Source organism: Papilio xuthus, unplaced genomic scaffold (assembly GCF_000836235.2).
Source record: "Papilio xuthus unplaced genomic scaffold, Pxut_1.1 DF825017.1, whole genome shotgun sequence".
Taxonomy (NCBI): domain Eukaryota; kingdom Metazoa; phylum Arthropoda; class Insecta; order Lepidoptera; family Papilionidae; genus Papilio; species Papilio xuthus.
In genome coordinates this window covers 2,607,335-2,628,151 of record NW_013533632.1, presented here as the reverse complement: position 1 = coordinate 2,628,151, position 20,817 = coordinate 2,607,335, and the positions used below count along the sequence as shown (strand labels likewise).

The following is a 20,817-nucleotide window of genomic DNA, read 5'->3' as shown; positions in this document are numbered from 1 at the left end:
ATAATTCCCTTACTGATCTGATAAATGTGCACCGACATTTATGTTTTTCAACATTAAACGGCTGGAGTGACAATTTTTTTAATAATATTTGACAGACATTGGATTTACATTTTTAAGAACATTTTTATTATCTTGATTCCTTTTTGTATCCGCGCAGACGGAGTTGCAGACAAAAGCTAGTATTTACATTTTTATACTATTTCGTCTTCTTCCACAAACATTCAAAAATTGCATCAAAGAGGTAAAAAATAACAATCAATAAGAATTAATAGTAATTAAAATAAATGTATATTGTACACAACTACATTATTTTAATTAAAAATGCATTTTTTAAACAGATCTGAGTAAATACTAAGAGACAGATCTCGTATGATTACTTATATGAGATATATTGAAATATTTCACATATGTGCCTTATCATGCTTGAGCTAAATACGTTTCAATGTCACATACAAGACATCTCCTTGACTAATGAACATAGTCGTTGAAGTTAATTGTAAACAATGATGAAATGTAACATGCACTAACAAGACCGTATCACAATGTCAAAGGTGCTACGATCAAGCAATGTTATAAATAATAATGTACTAGATGTAGTAAACATATTACTTGACAATGAATTCTTACTCTACAGACTCAAAGTATATTCTAACATTTAGCAACTACTTCTAGTGACATCCAAGAAAATTTTGTGATGTTTGTTTACCGAAGTTTTGGCTTTCACAGTAACATATATAAGATGAAAATGTTCTTATATTTATAATTATTGGCTTTTAGTTCACAATAGGCATATTTTATAACTACACTAATAAAAACATTAAATTCCAATATCCATAAATTCCAATAAGAAGAAAATGTTAAAAAGATTTGTAGATATATATAGAAGATTCATTTGTATATTGTGATACCACCTAGCCCTTTTATACTTATAGTGCCTATATGGCCTATGCCTAGGTATATATGACATTAATTATTATCAAAGCATACAAGAGTTAACTTTCAAGACAAGTTGGTGGCACTGAACATGTAAACATTTTTTTTTATCCACAATGTCTAGAAGACTAGATTTAAAAACATATATCAAAAGATACAAAACATTTAAAAAAGAAGAATGTTTCAATTTCTTTATGAAATATAAAAAAAACATAAATGCTATACAAGTTGACCCAAGCTATATCACACAGCAGTTTACTACAGCTTGAATGTTGAAATGTTACTGAAATGGCTTCAACTGCATTTAAACTTTTTATATAATAGCCCATCTGAATAGTGGAAGAGATTCATACATACTTAAAAAAGACCTGATTCTATGATATAATACAATTTTAAATACAAATTTGCAAATGGTAGTTGGTGAAATGCCTCACATTTTAAGTAAAAAAAGTTAAGTACAAAAAATAACAGTAGTAAATCTCAGTGTGATATACATAATGGGACATCCTGTATAATTAAACAGCACCTATTTAGCTTAATTTTAAGCCTAAATTAAAATTAACAGTAACTTAATACAATCTAGTAACAAATAATCACTGAGAGATCTATTAGTTTGAACAGTTACAAAGCATTCATTAAATAACTTTGAAACTCTTAGGAAATAATCAAAACATTAGGTCCATGAGAAAACTAATAAGATTCCTTGTAACACACCAAGATCTTTTGTTGAATGAAGTTACTCGCATTTCTTTATCAAAGTATTTTTGACAACCCAGAAGCCAATAGAATATGGTGGCAGTGATATAATCGTACCATATCTTATATGATGAGGGTCTAAATCGGGCATTGAATTCTCATAAAATAATGGCCAGCCATTGAGTAGTACCGTTTTGGTATTCCTGTTATTCGAAGGAGTACTTATTACAAATTCATCAATATCTAAATTCTTGCCTTTTATAGCTGTACCATTCAAAAAAAACCTGGCTTTAACCAGTTCTAAGTTAATAGCATATATAGTTATAGCCGTTGTATCATTGGTATATTTCCTGTTGGTACAGTGAGCATACATTCTCTGCATAGGTGTACAATTACAGTCAACATGCAATACTTTATTGCCTACAAGTTTCTTATATAATATGCTGACCCACCAATCTGGCAATGGTTCCAATTTGTTATCCACCAAACTGTAGTTACCACCAAAGAAACTTTGTCTTATTACAGTTGTTATGTTGTGTTTAGCGCAGAGACCTAATTTATCAAGCCATAATGGACTTCCAGCATAAGAGTTAGATAATCCCGGAGCACCTCCACCGTATGAGCTACTTGTCTCGGTTAACCACATTGGTATATTATTGTAATTCATTGTATTATTTTTCATAGTAATTATCTGATCATTGAGTAAATCAAAGGTTTTCGGATCCCAGAAATCTTCAAGTTTAGCCGTTCTACTATTTAAATAATATTGATGCCATGATCTTACATTTATCACATCAGATCCATTATCAAGGAAGTCAATCATGTACTGTAGGCAATTATGACAGTTTGGTTGTGGTCTTGTTGTATCTGGACCAACTAATAGTGAATTATTGTACCCATGTTGGTCCAGAACATGCCTTAATTTTTTGAAATCATGGGCCAACATCTTTGGAGTTACAGTGACATGGAATATATGGTGTAGAGAGTTTGGCTCATTACCAAGCTGCCAATCAACTTTGTAGCCTCTTTGGCTTGAATATTCGAACAACTCAACAGCATTGTCACTATTCCATTCGTGATTATCACGCAACAATAAATTAAGAGCAAACAAAAGCTTTATTCCAGTAGCATTGCAGAATTCATTTATTTCTGACCACTTTTTTCCGGTTAATACGAAAAACGGTTGCTCTTTATTTTTGCACATTTTTTTTATGGCATGGCATTCAACTTTTGAAATATTAGATGCACATTCATTGCAAGAGAAGTGAGGATTATCTTTCGGACTGAAAATGAGTCGATCAGACATTGTACCGCCTATTCTCAAACGTGCAGGCTGTAATGCTGTAGCAAGTTTTTGGAAACGTAGTTTACCAAAATCAACCTTATGATAATCTTGTAATTCAGAGGCATCGATGCCGATACTTAGAAAGTTGTCCGGTAAAATGATATCGATTTCTTGATGTTCATCAATTGTAACGTAGCAGTCGAAACGACTATTGTAGCCAACAAAGAAGAGAAACAATCCGATGTCACACAAAACTGCTATTGCACATAGAAATGCAATACGTTTACCGAATACCATTTTGTTTAAATAAGATGTCCCCTATACGCAAGAATTACTGCTCACCTCTTCAGCCACCACTATTGATTAATTTCAAACCAAATCGCAAATGCTGCAAGCACAGAGTATAAAACTACCAAAGAGTAGGTGCAGAATTGAAGCTTTGCAGAAATTGCAGAAATGAAATGTAGCAAACAAATTGGTGTTGCCAAATTAGACCAGTATTAGGTTCAAATTCGAGAAAAAAACTGTTTCTCTAGTCACAAGTCTTAACTGTAAAATAAGGGTTTCATGTAAAAGTTTAATTGTATGCACTTTGTATTTAGTTAATTAAAAATTATTAAAAACCCGAGTTCATTTTCTTCTTTCTTCTTCAGTTTTAAAAATTCAATTCTTATTCACACCACAAAATCATGAACTATATTTAGTTAAAATATTTACTTACAAATAACATGCTTGCTTATGTAAAAATAACCCACAAATATAATAGATTTCAATCCAATGGATTACTGTTATTTTTTGGTTATTTCAACAAAAGTATTGGATAATTAGGTACATTATAAATGGCAAGTCAGTGGTTAGACGGTTATTGTCGCTGTCAATGGCTTGACAGCAAAATTTCACAGATGAACATAATTTCAAAGAGTTTAAAGTACTGGAAAGTAAATTAAAGAATATAGAGTAGGGATAAGGTACTCAGCGTGGAGAAAGCAATGTATAATATGATAAGTACAAAATGTAGGGTTTAATTTTTAAATGACATTAGTTGGTTAGACTTATGAAAAGTGTTGCAATATCGATAAATCTTGTGTCACCCTCTTGATAACTTTGTCATATTTTTGGCCAGGATTTTAATATCAGGCAAATTTTATAAATTCATAAAAATCTAGAGAGTATTTAGGATTTTTAACTTTGTCATATTTTTCGCTGTGTGCCCACACACGTCGTGTGTTACCGGTCTGTGCCTCGAGGCAACTCTTGTAGTGGGGATTACTTCTTTAAATATATTTAAAATATAGTTTTTGCCTCGTATTGTACAATTGATTAGGAGATTAGGGAAGAAGAAAAAACAGTTTTAGGGAGTATGTTTATTGATATACCATAATGATCAAATTGTTTTAATTTAATTATTGAATTCATACATAATCTGTACTTTAAATTAGCGATACATGATTATTTTCAGATCATTAAATGCACTGTAATCTTCAAGTTTTTATTTATTAAATTGAAGCGATACATTGACAAAAAAATTGACAATCCATCTTATGTTAAATAATATTGATTCAGTCTTACTTAATCCATAATATGGCGCCGATTAATGGATATATTTAAAAGACATTTTGTTATGAATTAAATTGTAAAGTTACGAAAGTTACAGATGCATAATGAGATAGTTCTTATGTTTAACAGCTTATATCGGTAATGGTTATATGTTCCAATAAGTCATATTATTTATATAGATACATAACGTAATCAGTAAAACATACAAAGATTTTACCTTAAATTATAACAAACTCATAGATCATAGATACACCAACAACTTAGAACAACTAAGTACAATCGTACCAACAAATATTGTTTATTAAACACACCTCTGTCTAAAAATAAATGTCCTAAATTTTTAATTTACTAAATAATAAAATCATAAAGAGATATTATAAAAAAAAGAAAAACCGTTATGAAAAATTTTAAATTTTTAAAACGAAGATTAATTATTTATAAAGTCTTAAAATCCGCATCCAATTTGAGTAACAATATTGAGTAAGGAAGCGGCTATTTCTAAATGAACTGTTTATAGCTCGTCGTGCTTTGGTCCGGAGAACTCTTCGTGGCTGATGAAGCCATTCTTGTCCTTGTCCTCGTGTTGGAAGATCTCCTCGACAAGCTTGTCATGGCTTTCAAGCATCTGTTTGATGTCCTCGCTCATTTCGGCACCGTCGGCTGGTACCATTTGCTTCTTCAAGTACTCGCTTACCTGCAAGTTAAAACCAATGAGTTAATAAAGATATTTTTAATATTACTTATTAATTTATGTATAATAATATTCAAATATTATCAATAAGGAAAATAGATTGAGAATTGCTTGATGTCATTATTAAGAAGTTTAAAACTTAATTTCTCAAGTGCTTTATAACACATTAAACAAACATAAAATCTGTATATCTGATATATGCATTGGTTTTGTTAAAATAGTTCCAAGTAAATGTAAAGATCATAGTATTTTTTATTTAATTTAACTATTGTAAATACAATATTATTGTTAAGTTGCATGGCGAAGACTAGTTCCGTCAAACTGGGAACGGAGTTCCACAGGCAATTAAATAAACGAGCGGATTAATATAATTTCAGTGTTAAGAGAATTGAAATATATTAAGTTTAGTAATGTATGGTAATAAGATAATAAGATTATAATTTAAAGGGATAGTAAGAAATGCGATAGGAAAAGTTAATTATTCCATGCTATATTATAAATGTAAACTGTCATGTTCATTTGAAAAGATAAGTTTTTAGTTTGACAATGAATACAACACAATAAGCATACGCTAGCATATTTGTAGAGTGCAAATAAGAATACAAGCTTTAGTTAAGAAAAAACAGCGACAGTGGCAAGGATGACTTTATTCCTTCCTCCACCAAAGAAACCATCGGGGACTGACCTCCTCGCGCGATAGTTCTTTGTCGCCGTCAGAGTCCATCGCTTGAAACGCTAATTCTATACTCACTTCTTCTCGGGACAACATGTTATCCTTGTCGGCGTCGATTTCCTTGAACACGTTGGTGGTTGGTGGGGAATCGCCAATGTGGATCAACTCGACTTCGAAGTAGAGAGTGGCATGGGGAGGGATCACATTGCCGGCCCCACGTTCACCGTAGCCGAGGGATGATGGGATGGTCAGTTTACGTTTTTCACCTGTAAGAAAAAAAAGTAATATGATTAACTAATAGGTTGTTTGAAATAAAACACTTACATATTTATGAAATTATATAAAAATGTCGTAAGTAGTAAAGAGTCTGTGTTTTTAATTGATTTATTTATACTTTTTAAAGCGAAAATTTACAATTTCTTTCTTCGATGCCAGCAAAGAGAAGTCGTCAAGTTAATTTAGATTAAAAATTGACCTCTTATAGCGATGCGATGTGTATCAGTATTAGTAGATTTATTTGTTCAATGTACATTGAACAAATAAATCTACTAATACTGATATATTGTCTTTTATCTTATTTAAAGAATGGTCTGGATATTGATGATGATAGACTTTATTCTTATTTTTGATTTTATAAGGAATATAGTCAATGTTTAGTAAAAAAAAAATAAAAAAAATGATTTACTAAATTAGTATGTAAATGTGCATTTATTTATATGTTGTATATGATCTTAGTAAAGAATTGAAATTTGTCCTTAGTTTTTTCATACCAACGTATTTTGCAATTAGTTCATAACGCTGACGATAGATGGTGCAGTATGATCGTACATTAAACATAAGCACCGATTAATTACAAACATCTATCTATAAAGGAAAATGTTTTTTACAAAACAATTGTTACTGCAATAGCATTAATGAGAAGTCATTATCTCTTTTTATCAAATCAAATTGTGCCGATGAAAACACAACTATTTAAACTAGGCATAAATTACAAGAGAGCGGTCGGTAATTGAAGTGTTTCATTGATATTGGAACGCGATAATGCCATGGTTGCGTATCCGTATAATATGCCTAAAGCTGTGGGATCTACCAGTTTGGAACAATAGCTATTTTACATATTAAAAAATAGATTTTATTTTGTAGCCCAACAGTTTACGAAGACATCAAACTACGAGTCATTACGAAAGATGGTAAAAATGTATTCATTACAGCTTTTTATTTCTTCTAGTGATTTTTTATTTATTATTCATTCGTCAAAATGAAATATGTCTTGGGTCCGATGTGACAATTCTTTTTTAGCATTTAGCATTCATTTTAATAAAAATTCGTGAGATTCGAATGTCTACACAAACTATCGTAACGCAGAAATCGATTTTTTTGTTGGACTTATAAAATGCTATTAAAAAAGTTTGCAATTCGCCGACCTAATGCACCTTTAATCTTATAATTAACCCTTCATTTGCGTAACTTGAGTAGATCGCTTGTCAAATATTATTTTTCACTACAATTGTTTCAAATTCCAAATCCGAATAATAATGGATGCGTTTTAGTTAGGAAGCGATTAAAAATAAACTAATTATTAGAATAAGAGTTACATTAATTGAAAATGGATTTGATTTTGATTGGTATCCCATCTTTTTAGAAGCAAGGAAGTGCTCTGTGCAAACCCACACAGGCATTTCGTAAATACACGCTCGGCAAATGGCCTCATAAATTTTATACGCGTTTAATATTTAACGCAATACATTTATCTAAAAGGGACCTAAGAGTTAAATGTCTGGTCGCCCCAGTCAATTTGAACAAAAGCAATTAAATAGAGAATGGATTTGTAAAAGATTTTAAGTGTATAATGCAGTCTTAATGTTAGTTTACAAATTGTAAAGTTAAAATAAAAAGGGAAACTTACCAACACACATGTCAACTAAGCCCTGGTCCCATCCCTTGATCACCTGACCCACGCCAAGTTGGAATGTGAACGGCTGGTCGCGGTCATAGCTGGAACAATGAAAAATTACAAATTAGATATGCAATCATGAAATCTAATTGGTCATCGACTTTTCCTGTCTCCACATTTTGCCTGACTGATAGCAGGGTTGTGTATGAATATTTATGACCGAATAGGAATAGTTTTCGATCGTGACCGTAGGTTCCAACCCCACCACTATTGGCGTGAAACATATCCTAGCACAAGCCTAGACCTTAGTTGGAATCAAACAAGAAATATGTATGATTATTTTTATGTTAAATATTACGTTTCATTAGAAAATATAATACATTCTTAATTACTAAAGACATTTTTAGTGCAATTTTTACATTTTATTAGTGTTTCTGATCAGTCTATTAACGTTACAGAGTTATTTGAAATATGTTTACTATACGACAGTTTATATATTTTATGACATTCTAACTTTTTTTTTACTATTTATCCAATATAATAGCACAGACTGTAGTATAATCTGCATACGCGTAAGTTATATTTAACGGTTGTGCGGACACAGGTTGTCCATATATTTCGACAATGTGACCGGAACATCAGATAAATCCCCTCGTAGAATAACACTATTATATAGGCCTTTGTCCGCAACAACAGTTTTGCGTGCATATCGTACGGTGCATGTGAAATATCGCAATATACTATGGATATCCACATAATATAAAGCTCAGATATAGATTATACTTATCTTCATACTTCAATATCTTGCTAATATTATAAATCGGAAAGTTAGGATGGATAGATGGATGTTTGTTAGAAGATCTGATCTGATTTCCACAACGGATGAACGGACGTCGCGGAAATTTGACATAGATGTAGAACATATTCTGGAAGAACACATAGGCTTATAGTTAAGTTTTATTTTTAATTACGCGCTGACGAAAGCGCAGCGACAGATATAATCAGTGAAAAATTATTTTGTTTTTTGGACGTCGTTACTTTGTTCGTTTATTTAGAAAATTTACAAGCTAAAATAACTAATTCTATTGTTCGACCAACAGACGACAAAATCGTTTATATTCGAATCGTTGTTAAATTTATTGTCAATCCGCACTACAAAGAGCCCTTTATACAAACGACAAGGACAATTATATCTTATATTTGTCTCCTGCAACACACAGATTGTTCATAAGTCTGTTTTTGATATTAATACAACGCCATGAATGTATATCATGCATAATAATCTAGACGAGGCATTTAAATGTAAATTCCATGCTTCCATTATTCACAATACAGTTTTGAATTATAATGTTATCAAGAGTTTTAAATCTTACTAATGATATTTCAAATGCGAATGTTTAAATGGATGAATGTTTGTTTGAAAGTATCTCTAGACGACTGAATGTTTTTTTCTATGAAATTTAATACAATTGTAGAACACGGAAGAACATATAGGATACAAAATAAGTGTTTTTTATTCCGCGCAGGAGTCGCGGGCGACAGCTAGCATACAATAAATTTTTATAAATTCAAATTATAGTTTAATTATGCAAATTTGTACAGTTAAAAAATCTATAATTAGTTCTCTTCAGACTGGACAATAGATTTTTTATAAAATAAACGTTGTAGAAATGCTCCCGTTGCCAGCTTATTAAACTACTCGGTAGTTTTAAAAGAAAACTTTAAATTGAGAAACAAAGTTCCCTAAAGAACTCTAACAGAGACCGGAGGCGAATGGTTGTGGACATCTCAAATGTTCTATACTTAAACAAAGGCTCGGACAAGACTATTTTATTGGCATTTCACGGAAATAAGGCTATTGACCCTTAATTCAATGGTGTCCAGTGTGAAGAATAACTAATTAAGAAAAAACTAGTTTAGAGAAAATTACGTAAGTAGGAATTTATAATACAAAAAAAAACAGTTTAATGTTACAAAAAATTTCGTCGAATTAAGGTTTAAGATAATTAAATCAATATATTAATTAATTATTTTTCTTTGTATAATAGTTATGTTTAGCATTTTATATGCGGGAGTCTAAAACTTGTTACCTAGTGGTACCATGGTCTACAGTTTGGTTTTCCTCAACTATTGTTGCATATAAGTTCCCTCCCCACACTTTTCTAAGGTGGATGGGAAGGGGAAGTGGATTTGGGACGCACAGAAAGACAATATTTCCCTATCCTATGCGTCCACTCCTCCGTTGATCAAAGTTAGGTAACGCATCTGCATTTTCTGATGTCTATGGTCAGTGTTCGCTTCGTTATTTCCGGAAATTCAGGTGGTCGCTTGCACGTTTCCATCCTCATAATAATAATATAAAAAATATATACATAATATGGTCAGTAGACATTTATGTATATCTGTATTACAAAGGATGATAGGATTTTAAAATTGTGTTTTTAAATCTTAAAAAATCAAAATTGGAACACCAGGAGCGGAGTTACGCGGTAACAGTTAAAATACTGACGACTGATAAACTTATTATTTTTAAATCGAAAAAAAAATAGCGAATATTTGAATATTATCTGTGATATGTCGTTGTAACCACAAAAGACCGCATACATTTGTATGCGGTCTTTTGTCAAAATACATTTGTAAAAGAAAAGTATACTCTTAATGGATGGGGTTTTTAATTAATAGATACGTTTAATTAATTTACATCCTTATTTCTATGATTACATAAAGTCTTAAATCTATGATATAAAATAAAATTAAAAAAAAAAAACTCTTAGTTGTAATTAATTAAAAACAATTGAAAGTAATATTAAAATAGAAAGTAAGATTGATTAAATTAATCGCGTCTAAACGGATCCTTGTATTGCATAACATTAGTCACATGTCTAGACGTGATGCGATGTGTTGCGTAATTTCAAATTAAAATATTAGATTTCTTGTTACGTTAGTAGTTTCGTAAGAAAAACGATGAATATAATTGTCGTTTAACACATCAATTAGCTTTAGAACACGTATCCATCCAAATATTGTGAAACATTTCTCCGTTTTAATATTTGAGAACACAAATGAGATTTTTTTATGTATATTAAAGTATGTAATTTCAGTGCATTTGTGTTTTCTTCAAAAGAATATTTACGGATTGAGTGTGAATTAAATTATTGAACTAATCTAATAGTTCAGGAGTTAATATATTTTCTTGAAGCTATAAGTAGTGGCAGGTGCAATTTCTTTTAAAAATTAGCAATATGCCGGCTACATACATTTTTCTAAAGTAAATATTTTAAAGGAATTTTAATCGACAGCCACTATGAACCAGTTAAACGAACGTTTTGAATTCCAAAGATGGTGATTATATTTTTTACAAACTTTTGAATAACTGTCAGAGCTGCACGTGATACTGGACAGTACTTAGTCATTGCAACATTACTTTATTTTTCTAAAATAAAAGAGTTTGTCTAAAATAAACTTAGCCTAAGTTACTCCTTAATACATTAGCTACCTGCCAATAAAAGGATCATCAAAATCGGTCCAGCCATATCAGAGATTAGCCGGAACAAACAGGCAGACGGACAAAAATTGTAAAAATGTTGTTTTGGTGTATGTATCGTTTATATATTCATATACATGTAGTAAAAATTGTTGTTTCAATATTACAGACACTCCAATTATATTTATATGTATGTATAGATTATTAGTTTTTAGGAAGGATATTATATCTTTAAGTGACAAGTTAAACTTTAGTAATAAATCCGATCTGTAGTTTAACCAGTATCATCCAGATTGTAATGGGAACGCTAGCGATAAGTTTTTGTTACAAACATTATCAACAAGATCCAATCATGTCACTATTGTGTTCCATTGGAGTCAATTATCGGACAAAATGCGCCCGCGCGACCATTATACTCTGCCATTAATTTCGAAACACCCCTAGAACCTTATTTATAGTGTACTTTATATTTGTTACATCTTTATATTTCTGAAACTATATGACGACTTTGGCGTATGAGAAAAAAATTACACTAACACAGAACTAAACTTTAGTAATTTTTTAATATTTGACGTTATTTTGAACAAACTGTTTATATACTAGCTATCGCCCGGAACTCCTCCCGTGCAGAAATAAAAGAAATCTTAATTAGTAGTTAATGTGTGCTTCCAGACTGTGTTCTATATCTATGCCAAATTTCATTGAGATCCGTTCAGCCGTTCTGGAGATATCTTCTAATAAAAATCCATACTTACATTCCCATATATAAGTTGATTAGATAAAACAATGTGGGCGTCTAAAGAACAACCAAATTACATCAAAATTTAATAAAGAACCAACACAATTCCTTATTTATTTGCATCCGCTTCTTATATGTGATACTTACTATATCTAAAGAGCCACGTCATATGTTGGGTATGGTGAAAGTTCGTTGTCAAACAATGGTTTTCACTCCGTTTGTGTCGACCCGCTCTTACCATTTACACTTTCGATTCGCAAACGAGCATCATTCACTTTCCAAATGTTTTGTCATATACTTCATAAATGAGATATATTTTTTGTGACCTGTATCATCTGTGATTCATCGTTTTATGATAAAACAATGTAGACTATAACATCGTATATTTTAAAAAGGTATATTAAACCTCTTTTGGAGCATATAATATCGATTCATCACTTGTTTTCACCTATGTTTTCCACAAAGACAGGTCCCAGAATGATTATTTGCGACAATCGACAGCACATCGACAAGTATAAAAAATTTTACTAATGACTAATTCGCAAATTTTCGTGCTAGGCTCCTCAGTTTTCAAGGTCAACTCAATCTCCTTGGTTGCTTCTGCTCTTTTGTGCTACCAAAGAGGATGAATTTACACTATATGTAATACGAAGTGTGTCTTACAAATAATTGTCGTAATACGAATAATGCTATCCTTAGTAAAATGGAAATATTGAATGAAATTTTGATATTAACACGTACTTCTGGATAAGAATAATGACGTAGTAGATACGATTGTAACTTTAACTGTTCAAGTTCATGAAGAGATTTAAAGACATTAAAATGAAATTGAGTTTTCTTACTCTACTGGGATAATATTCTAGAACACGTTGTGATAGGAAGTAAAGTTGTAAGAATATAACTTTTATGGGCTATGCGCACAACGCGGGGACTTCTTCAAAAATTTATAAGCTCAGGGAAGAGAATAAAAGATGAACGCACTACATTGTAAACACAACTTTAACAAAATTAAAGTCAACTATTAAGTTCTTACTACCTTACTTATATTGTAAATGCAAGTTTGGATGGATGGATGTTTGTTAGAAGGTGTAAAAGGCTATATGGAATTGGTGAAATTTTGCTTAGATGTATAACATAGTCTGGAAGAACAGATAGGTTTTTTTTTGATTCAGTGCGGACAGAGTAGCTTTTTCACGCGCATACGTATATTTATAACCGAAGGGTAATACAATTTTCTAAAGTTTTGTAAATGTCTCCATATTTATGTAGTTAACTGTACAGATTATAGATACGTCGTCTTTGGTCGCTATTATGTTCGCTAACGATCGATTAAGTTAGGAAATTTTAAATTGGTCAAATCTTTTAATTGGCAAGGAAAACCTTTACTTTCGATCTTGTAAAAATAAAAAGGTCTGAAGGTTATAACATTTTAATTGAAATTATATTAAGCAATTTAAGTTTTTTTTTTCAAAGTTGATAAGAAGCGTGAATTCTCTCTTTATAATAGCCAGATGTAGGTAGAACTCGGTTAAAATAGGTAGCCACAGAGGCGCTAATTAATTTTTGTTTGCACGTTCCCGGCTCGTTGGCTGGTAATATCAAAGAACTTTCGTGTTCATACAAAACTTTCTTGAATTTATTTCAAAACAATAATCAAAAGAATATTCCTACATAATTAAAATAAACTCTGAATATCTTTAAAAGTGTCAAAACTAATTATCATACGTTCATGTAATTTCACTAATTAAAAAACAGCGATTTTTCAATCTATCTATTAAGAAGAAAATCCGACACTGTGCCGGAGTACTGGCACAACACTAGCCTTACTAAAATGTCGACGTTTATGTCCCCTCACTATTCATTCTGACACTGGACTTTGCAACGAAAGCACGTCATTCGCGCCAAAGGATTTCTAACTAATAAGGTCTAAAAGTACACAGATAAAATATTTTTCAAAGTTGTAATAATTGCGAATTCCTTAAGGAATGACTATGATCAAGTGTGGTGTAACACATTTTCCGTTTAATCTTTAAAGTGGCCTAGTTTAAGTTAAATGGCATAAGGAGCCAAGAACCATAAATAACTATTTTTATAAAAGCTACGTCACGTCCTGTAGGAGGGCAGCCGAGCGCGCCTGCTAACGTTGAATTTTTCACACCCCACACCCCCAGCCGCAACCCCCTTACCCATCGTACTTAATAAAATATCAGACAGACTTCGTCACATCTCAAAAATATAAAGTTTACTTTTTCTATTTTATCTTTAAAACATTCCACTTCTTGAAAATTCATGCTCTTCATTTATATTTTCTAGACTTCTAGACTTGTACAAGAAATTCTAGACCTGAACTGCAATACTTCAAATAACGATTTCGTATATTAATCGAGTTGCAATCAGAATAAAGAGTATACATTTTGTTGCTATGCAGTAAGGTAAAACAGTAACGAAAATTTTAAATTTTTTTTTGGCACCGATATCAGTTTGCGGCTATAAATTCAGAATGAACGAGCACTTCTAGAAATTTAAGCCGTCTACGCTTTGTAAAATATTCCGACGGCACTACAATGTCAAGAAAATTACTTAGAACAAGTTACGTTGGCTTGACATATTTAAAACTTGGTTACATAATCATAAAATTTAAAATATAAAAAATAAATCGTCTTTGCCTTTTTTGAGCTTATTTTTTTACATAAAATTCGATGAGTCGGATGCAATTTTATTAAATTTCATCACTTAAAATTGTATTCGACGTAAACGCAATCAATTAAGCAAAATGTTTTTTTTCATATGATATCAAGCTTTTCGATAATCCTTTGATGCTGCCTCGCACATCATTGTTATATGCTTTTATTTGCGTTATTGCCGATGGCAAATTCAATTATGGACATTTCTATGAATTAATTACAATTTTGAATACAGTATTTTAGGTAAATATTAACTAATGAACGCAAACAGGAAACAGCGTATAAACAGAAAAATTATATGGAAAATAAATGCAATATATTTTATCAGTGATAGTAACAATCTCTTTATAGGAAACGCAACATCCCTTGTTTTCTAATTAACTCTTGTAAAACGCATAGATTTTTTCTTCATAAAGTTATTTCTTTAAAAAAGAATAGCAAGAACATTACAGCAAATACTCCTTTGAACGTTTCTACGTCATATGCACAATAAAGTTATCTGATAAATTAATCTGATAATAATTTAACGTAACTATTATAAAATAATGTATCTCATATTTAGTTTTATAATTTTTAACACAAGAAAACTAAACATTAAAATTAGATGCATTTTATATGTATACCAAAACGCGTCAAAGATTATATAAAAACGCATGAAAGATTTCACGAAAACAAAAACTCAAAGGAAAAGAACCTACGGCTAACTTTTTTTATTCGACAAATAACATAAACAACTTAAAAAAACTTTCACGTCACGAATACAAGCCGACGAGATAAAGGAAGAGAGCTTTCAATGCAAAAGTTCCATATTGCAAAGATGTCTAATCACGATGTGCTTTTGAATTACGTAATAAAGGTTTATTTGGTCTGCAAGTCGCATTGGAATGAGATTTCAAGAATCTGAAACTTTAATTAATTAGCGTCTATGATAAAAGCATAAAAACCTTAAAGATGGCGCTTTTTATAAAATGAAGCAAGGATTTCTTCTATCTATATTCTATAATACATTAAAATCAATTGCTGTTCGTTAATATCTAAGCTTGGGTATTTTATTAGTTATGAAATTAATAAATAAAGTATTTATAAAAATCAATTACTGTTAGTCTCCTTAAAACTCCAGAACGGCTGAATGCATTTATCTTACCTTGGTCTTGAAATATTCGTGGAGGTATAGGGAAGGTATAAAAGGTGAAAAAATTCGAATAACTGCCGGGAAAACCCTAAAACAGTCCTTTTCTTTTTCCCATGTAAAAAACTGAATAGATCTCGCTGAAACTTGGAATAGATGTAGAACATGGTCTGGAAGAAAAATATAATGATGATGTTTTTTTAATTACGCGCGGACGGAGTCACGGGCGACTACTAGTCTACCATATTTATTTCTCTAAATCAACTATACCATTTAACATTTAATCATACTCGTAGCAGAAAACAATTAACACTAAAGTAATCACTGAGAACCCGTTTATTGCTATTGTATTTTGTGTCTAACTATATTTCGTAATTAATTGAAAACATACAAATTTAATATCTAGAAAGCCCTTGCTAATTTACTCTATTTGTTTTAGAAACAACGTCGAGACATTTAGCTTTACTAAATAACATAATTGTTAGTCTCTGACCTTCGTCTATTCTACAGTAATTCATTACTTCAAAGATTTTACTAAAATAAGTGAGGTTTTTTATACATACAAAAGTTATTTTTTTATATATAAAAGAAGGGGGCAAACGAGCGACGGGAACAACGAGGTGATCAACGAAACCTATTGTGATCTGCAACACCAGAGGAACTGCAGATACGTTGCTGGCCTTTAAGAAAATGGTATGGTATGTTATTAATAGAAGCAAGACCTAATAAAGGATGAATAAATTGTGTAAAAGAGGATTGTGTATTGAACGACGTGGAAAGACATGGTGATAATGATAGTTGCTATTAAATGTTTCATAATGTTTCAATTAATGTTCCAAAAATCAACATTTATTGTTGGTTAGTTATTAAATCCAACTGAAAGCATCATAATCGCGCCCCGTTGGGCGCGCTGCAATAAATTTCAATCTGTTGATATTGTTGACACACACAACGTCAGGCGGGCGCTAGAAATTTCTCACAAGACACAAAATGTGGCCTCAGTGACAGGAACAAAATATCGTACATCTTATTTATCAGTTTATATTTTCATGGCTTATTTCGCGTAGATCTTGTGGATATATACTAATTCTTTACTTATAAATATTTATTTTAACTTACTTTAGGCACAAATCTCGACTCTTTTGTGCCAGTGTTTTTAGTTTTTTTTAATTATTTAATATGGCATAAAATTTTGCATGGGTTTCTCTGTTTAATAATGAATGTCAAATATTTTATCAACAGATTAAAAATATAACAAATTTACCAGATGTGCAGGCATTAGTTGTATTGCTGCCAATGTAATTAAAAGCAAACTACTATTTATTTTATGATCCGTTTTCATCTTAATAATGCTATAAATGTGAATGTTTGGATAGGTGGATGCTTGTCAGAAAGTATTTCTAGAAAGGTTGCATGGATCTCGCCAAAATTTTGCAAAGATATAGAACTAAAAAGAAAAAAAGCTGTTGTTTAACGTAGATTTCTCACATTAAATCTCCTCTTAGTCGTCTCAATTACAAACCGACAAATCTAATTACAATAGTAAGATAGTATTTTAGAAAAAATCTTCTTTTAATTCGATATCAATATTGACTTTGGTGTCTGTGTTCGTTCCGATAAACTATTTTCCATCAAATAATTGTTGTATAGCCGTCAGTTTTCACTGCCGAAACATACAACATACTTGATGACAGTATGTTTTTATAGTTTTTTCGGCAGTGGTAACTAGCTTATTTTAAATTTACTAACCGCTTATTTCTGTACCTAGGTTATCTACGAAGTCTATGAGTGGATTTTCGCTTTAATTATTTCGGTTCAACGATCACTTTGTTATAGTTTTAAAGGAAAGTTTCTTCATATTTAAAAGGATATGTTAACGAAACATTTAAAGCGTTAAAGACATAAAAACTCAATGTTAAAGCGAGACAATGATTATTACAGAATACATTTTATAAAATAGAAAAAAACGAAAATATTTTACACAATATTAATTGTATGATAACTATTTCTACAACTTTTAATTTAACTTTAAAATATTTGACAAAAACAAATTGTTAATTTCGTAAGCATTTATAATCCGAATTTTATTTACTAATAAGATTTTGAATTGCCGAGATTGTATATTTATACACAGTAGAACAGTAGCATTTCTCCAATGAAGCGGGTAATGTAATTCCTATTGCTAAGTGGCTCTACCATTATACACGGATCAACTTACCCATTAGTGAATCTTACAACACAATGCTTCAATGATGACAACAGGCATTTAATGCGGATTAAACACTAATTAGTTCAGTTGTAGCAATCACATACATTTAGAGATATTTAATTGGATTATTAATTACCAATAATGCTAAAAGCATTTGATTAATTCTTTCAGTCTAATGATTACCTTTATCCTATTTATTTCGCGTATCTATTTAACCGAATTAGATAATTATATCAATTACGTAAGGTTTATATTTGTATTTATCGATGTTTGAAACTAATTTTCCGGATGATTGGTATTTTCAAAATTTGGTATTAATTATATCTTGTTAATTAAATGAACGATTATAGGCGTGTTTTGTTTAAATTATTAAATATCAAACGCAAATCGAATTAATAACAAAAGGCGACTACGATAACGTTCCGATGAATTTTTAAAATCGCCGTTAGTGTTGGAAGCAGATGTTCACAGACAAATTCACAAAATAGGGATAATTTATTATTTATAGCTGGTTTACACCTTGTTTTTGCGACTTTATGAGGTTATGACGCATTGTTACAGACCACTTCAATGTCGATGTTTATAAAAAAGTAATGTTTTTTTTACATCATAAGGTGGCAAACGAGCGAGCGGCCACCTGAAATCGCTGAAATAGCGAAGTGACTGTTGCCCACGCACGCAATTACATATGCGTTGGCTACCTTTAATCGACGGAGGAGAGGATGCACGGAAAGAAAACATTTCCATGCATCCTCTCATCCGGAAAGTCCATTTCTACTTCCCATCCTTTCCTTATAAGAAAAAGGGTAGGAGGGAAAGAGGACTGTTTTTGAGATGTATGTATGTTCGTTCTTCTTTGTATTCTTAACGATTTAATCTACGTTTATTGTACATGTAAATTGGTTGAGCTAAAACTTTTAAATAACTTTTTTATGTAATTTTATAACTGGGTTGTGTGTACTCTGTTTTATCTATACAGAAAACCTATTCCAATGTGTCGGTTATGTTATAGAATTTTAAACTATGTTATGCAGCCTCCATCTCGGTTTTAAATCGAATACAGTGGATAAAAACAGAACCGCGCCGAAGAAGTTGTTCGGTCTGAGACGAAGTTTCTTCTAGATTTCCGCCGGCATCAAATAAACGTGAAATGAGCAAATCTTTATAAATTGAAATTGTTTCCTGTATATTTTGAAATGCAATAAGTAATACAAGGAAAGACTATTAAAAACGCATTGTAACGTTGTAAACTAAATAAGGTTTAAAAGACCAATTCTTTTTTAACAAAGATTCTAAATCTTATATTTTAATTTGGTAAGATTATAAACGTTTAGATGGATGCATGTTTGTTTGAAGGTATCTCCAGAACGGCTTAACAGATCTTGATGGAATTTGACAAAGATATAGAACATAATATGGAAACACACATATGCTACTAATTAATTGTAATTAAATCCTTAATGACATTATTCAAATGTTTTTTAAATTGATATTATTATTATATTATTTTTTTTAAACTAAATTCGAAATAGAAAGAAACTTTTGCTATTACATTCATCATATTTTAAAACAAAAATGTTTATTATTTCAACTTTCATCGTCTATTCTATTATTTTAGCCTTTCTATTATCTCCAAGTCTCCATTATTGGTCAATTTCCCAAGCGTCTTCAGTGTCTGACCGTTTGAACGTTATTTCATAGTTTAGTGAACGCTTTTAGTCTGTAACAGTATTACGGGGAAGGACACCACAAAGACTTTCAAAGACACTCGATAACGTACAGGACTGGCCATTTCTGAGTACACATCCTCGACTACGAGTGTGTTTACTACGGTGTTTTGTGATAAAACAAAACAAATTGCACATTTATGTACTTTGGTATAATGTAGCTACTTAATTTATTTTATTACGCTGATGTTAAACAGCAATTTTAAAATTCCCCTTTACACAGGATGTTTACTGTTAAAACTCTTGTATGAATGTTATAATTGCTTTGTCATTAAAAAGGAACAACTATAATGTTAAAGTATTATTGTTATACAAATGAATTTAACTAACAGTTGCCCGCGATTTGGGCCGCGTGGAATAGAAAAAATCTAGTCATGAATGTAGCCTGTGTCACCTTCCGAACAGTGAAAGAATTTTACAAATTAGTTGAATAGTTTCGAAGCCTTTTCAATATAGACAAACAATCAAATCTTTCATCTTTAATAGTATCAAAAAATAGATGTCCTCTTTACGAGTGAGTAACTCATTCTTTCTCAATCTTTTAAAGAGCTAAGTATACACGTGAACTTGACTATATTGAAATCAGTACTAAATTTACCTTCCCTACGTTTTAATAAAACATATCCCACAAAAACGTAAAGAATCCTTTGGATGTTTATGAGCGGCGGTTGGTACATTACATGAGTTGAACCGATGCCCTTTTGCCCCTAAGCCAATAAAAAGATTCACAGAAAAGACTGGTGAAGCAACGAAAAAATATATAATAAAGTTTAATATTGGTACACTTAATTCTCATACATGATCTGGCGCCACCTAGTGTGCATATAAAACAAAAATGTTATTTTTTTCTGCTCAATTACGTGTAAGCTATTAGTTACAGAATCATTTTTAGACATATATAGGTTATAAATTTTTTGCTACCTTACGTCACTTCATTGTTATCTGTACTTTTATTATAAAGCGGAAATGTTTGTTTGCTTGTAAGCTTCAAAACTACGGAACCGAATAAAACATTCTTTGACTGTTTGGGTACATTATTCCGAGTAATATAGGCATTATTTTTATTAGATTTTTTATTCAGCGCCGAAGAAGTCATGGACAATTACTAGCTAAATA

The 20,817-nt window shown here is 31.1% G+C and overlaps 2 protein-coding genes across 3 annotated transcripts in view; both read right to left on the bottom strand.

Annotated features, from left to right (window-relative positions):
* Positions 1-267: 267 nt before the first annotated feature.
* Hepa (heparanase-like protein) lies at positions 268-3,330 on the bottom strand. Its single transcript, XM_013324082.1, has one exon. The coding sequence runs from the start codon at positions 3,209-3,211 to the stop codon at positions 1,670-1,672; it is 1,542 nt and encodes a 513-aa protein (XP_013179536.1). The 5' UTR covers positions 3,212-3,330; the 3' UTR covers positions 268-1,669.
* A 938-nt stretch (positions 3,331-4,268) lies between these two features.
* Fkbp14 (peptidyl-prolyl cis-trans isomerase Fkb14) overlaps positions 4,269-20,817 on the bottom strand; it is a 34,622-nt gene continuing 18,073 nt past the window's right edge. The window contains exons 2-4 of one of the 2 annotated variants that reach the window (XM_013323772.1): positions 7,742-7,830; positions 5,848-6,101; positions 4,269-5,165 (exon numbers count right to left, since the gene is read on the bottom strand). In XM_013323772.1, the coding sequence (XP_013179226.1) occupies positions 4,983-5,165; positions 5,848-6,101; positions 7,742-7,830 (526 nt within the window). In that variant the 3' untranslated portion in view covers positions 4,269-4,982. 2 annotated transcript variants of the gene reach the window in all.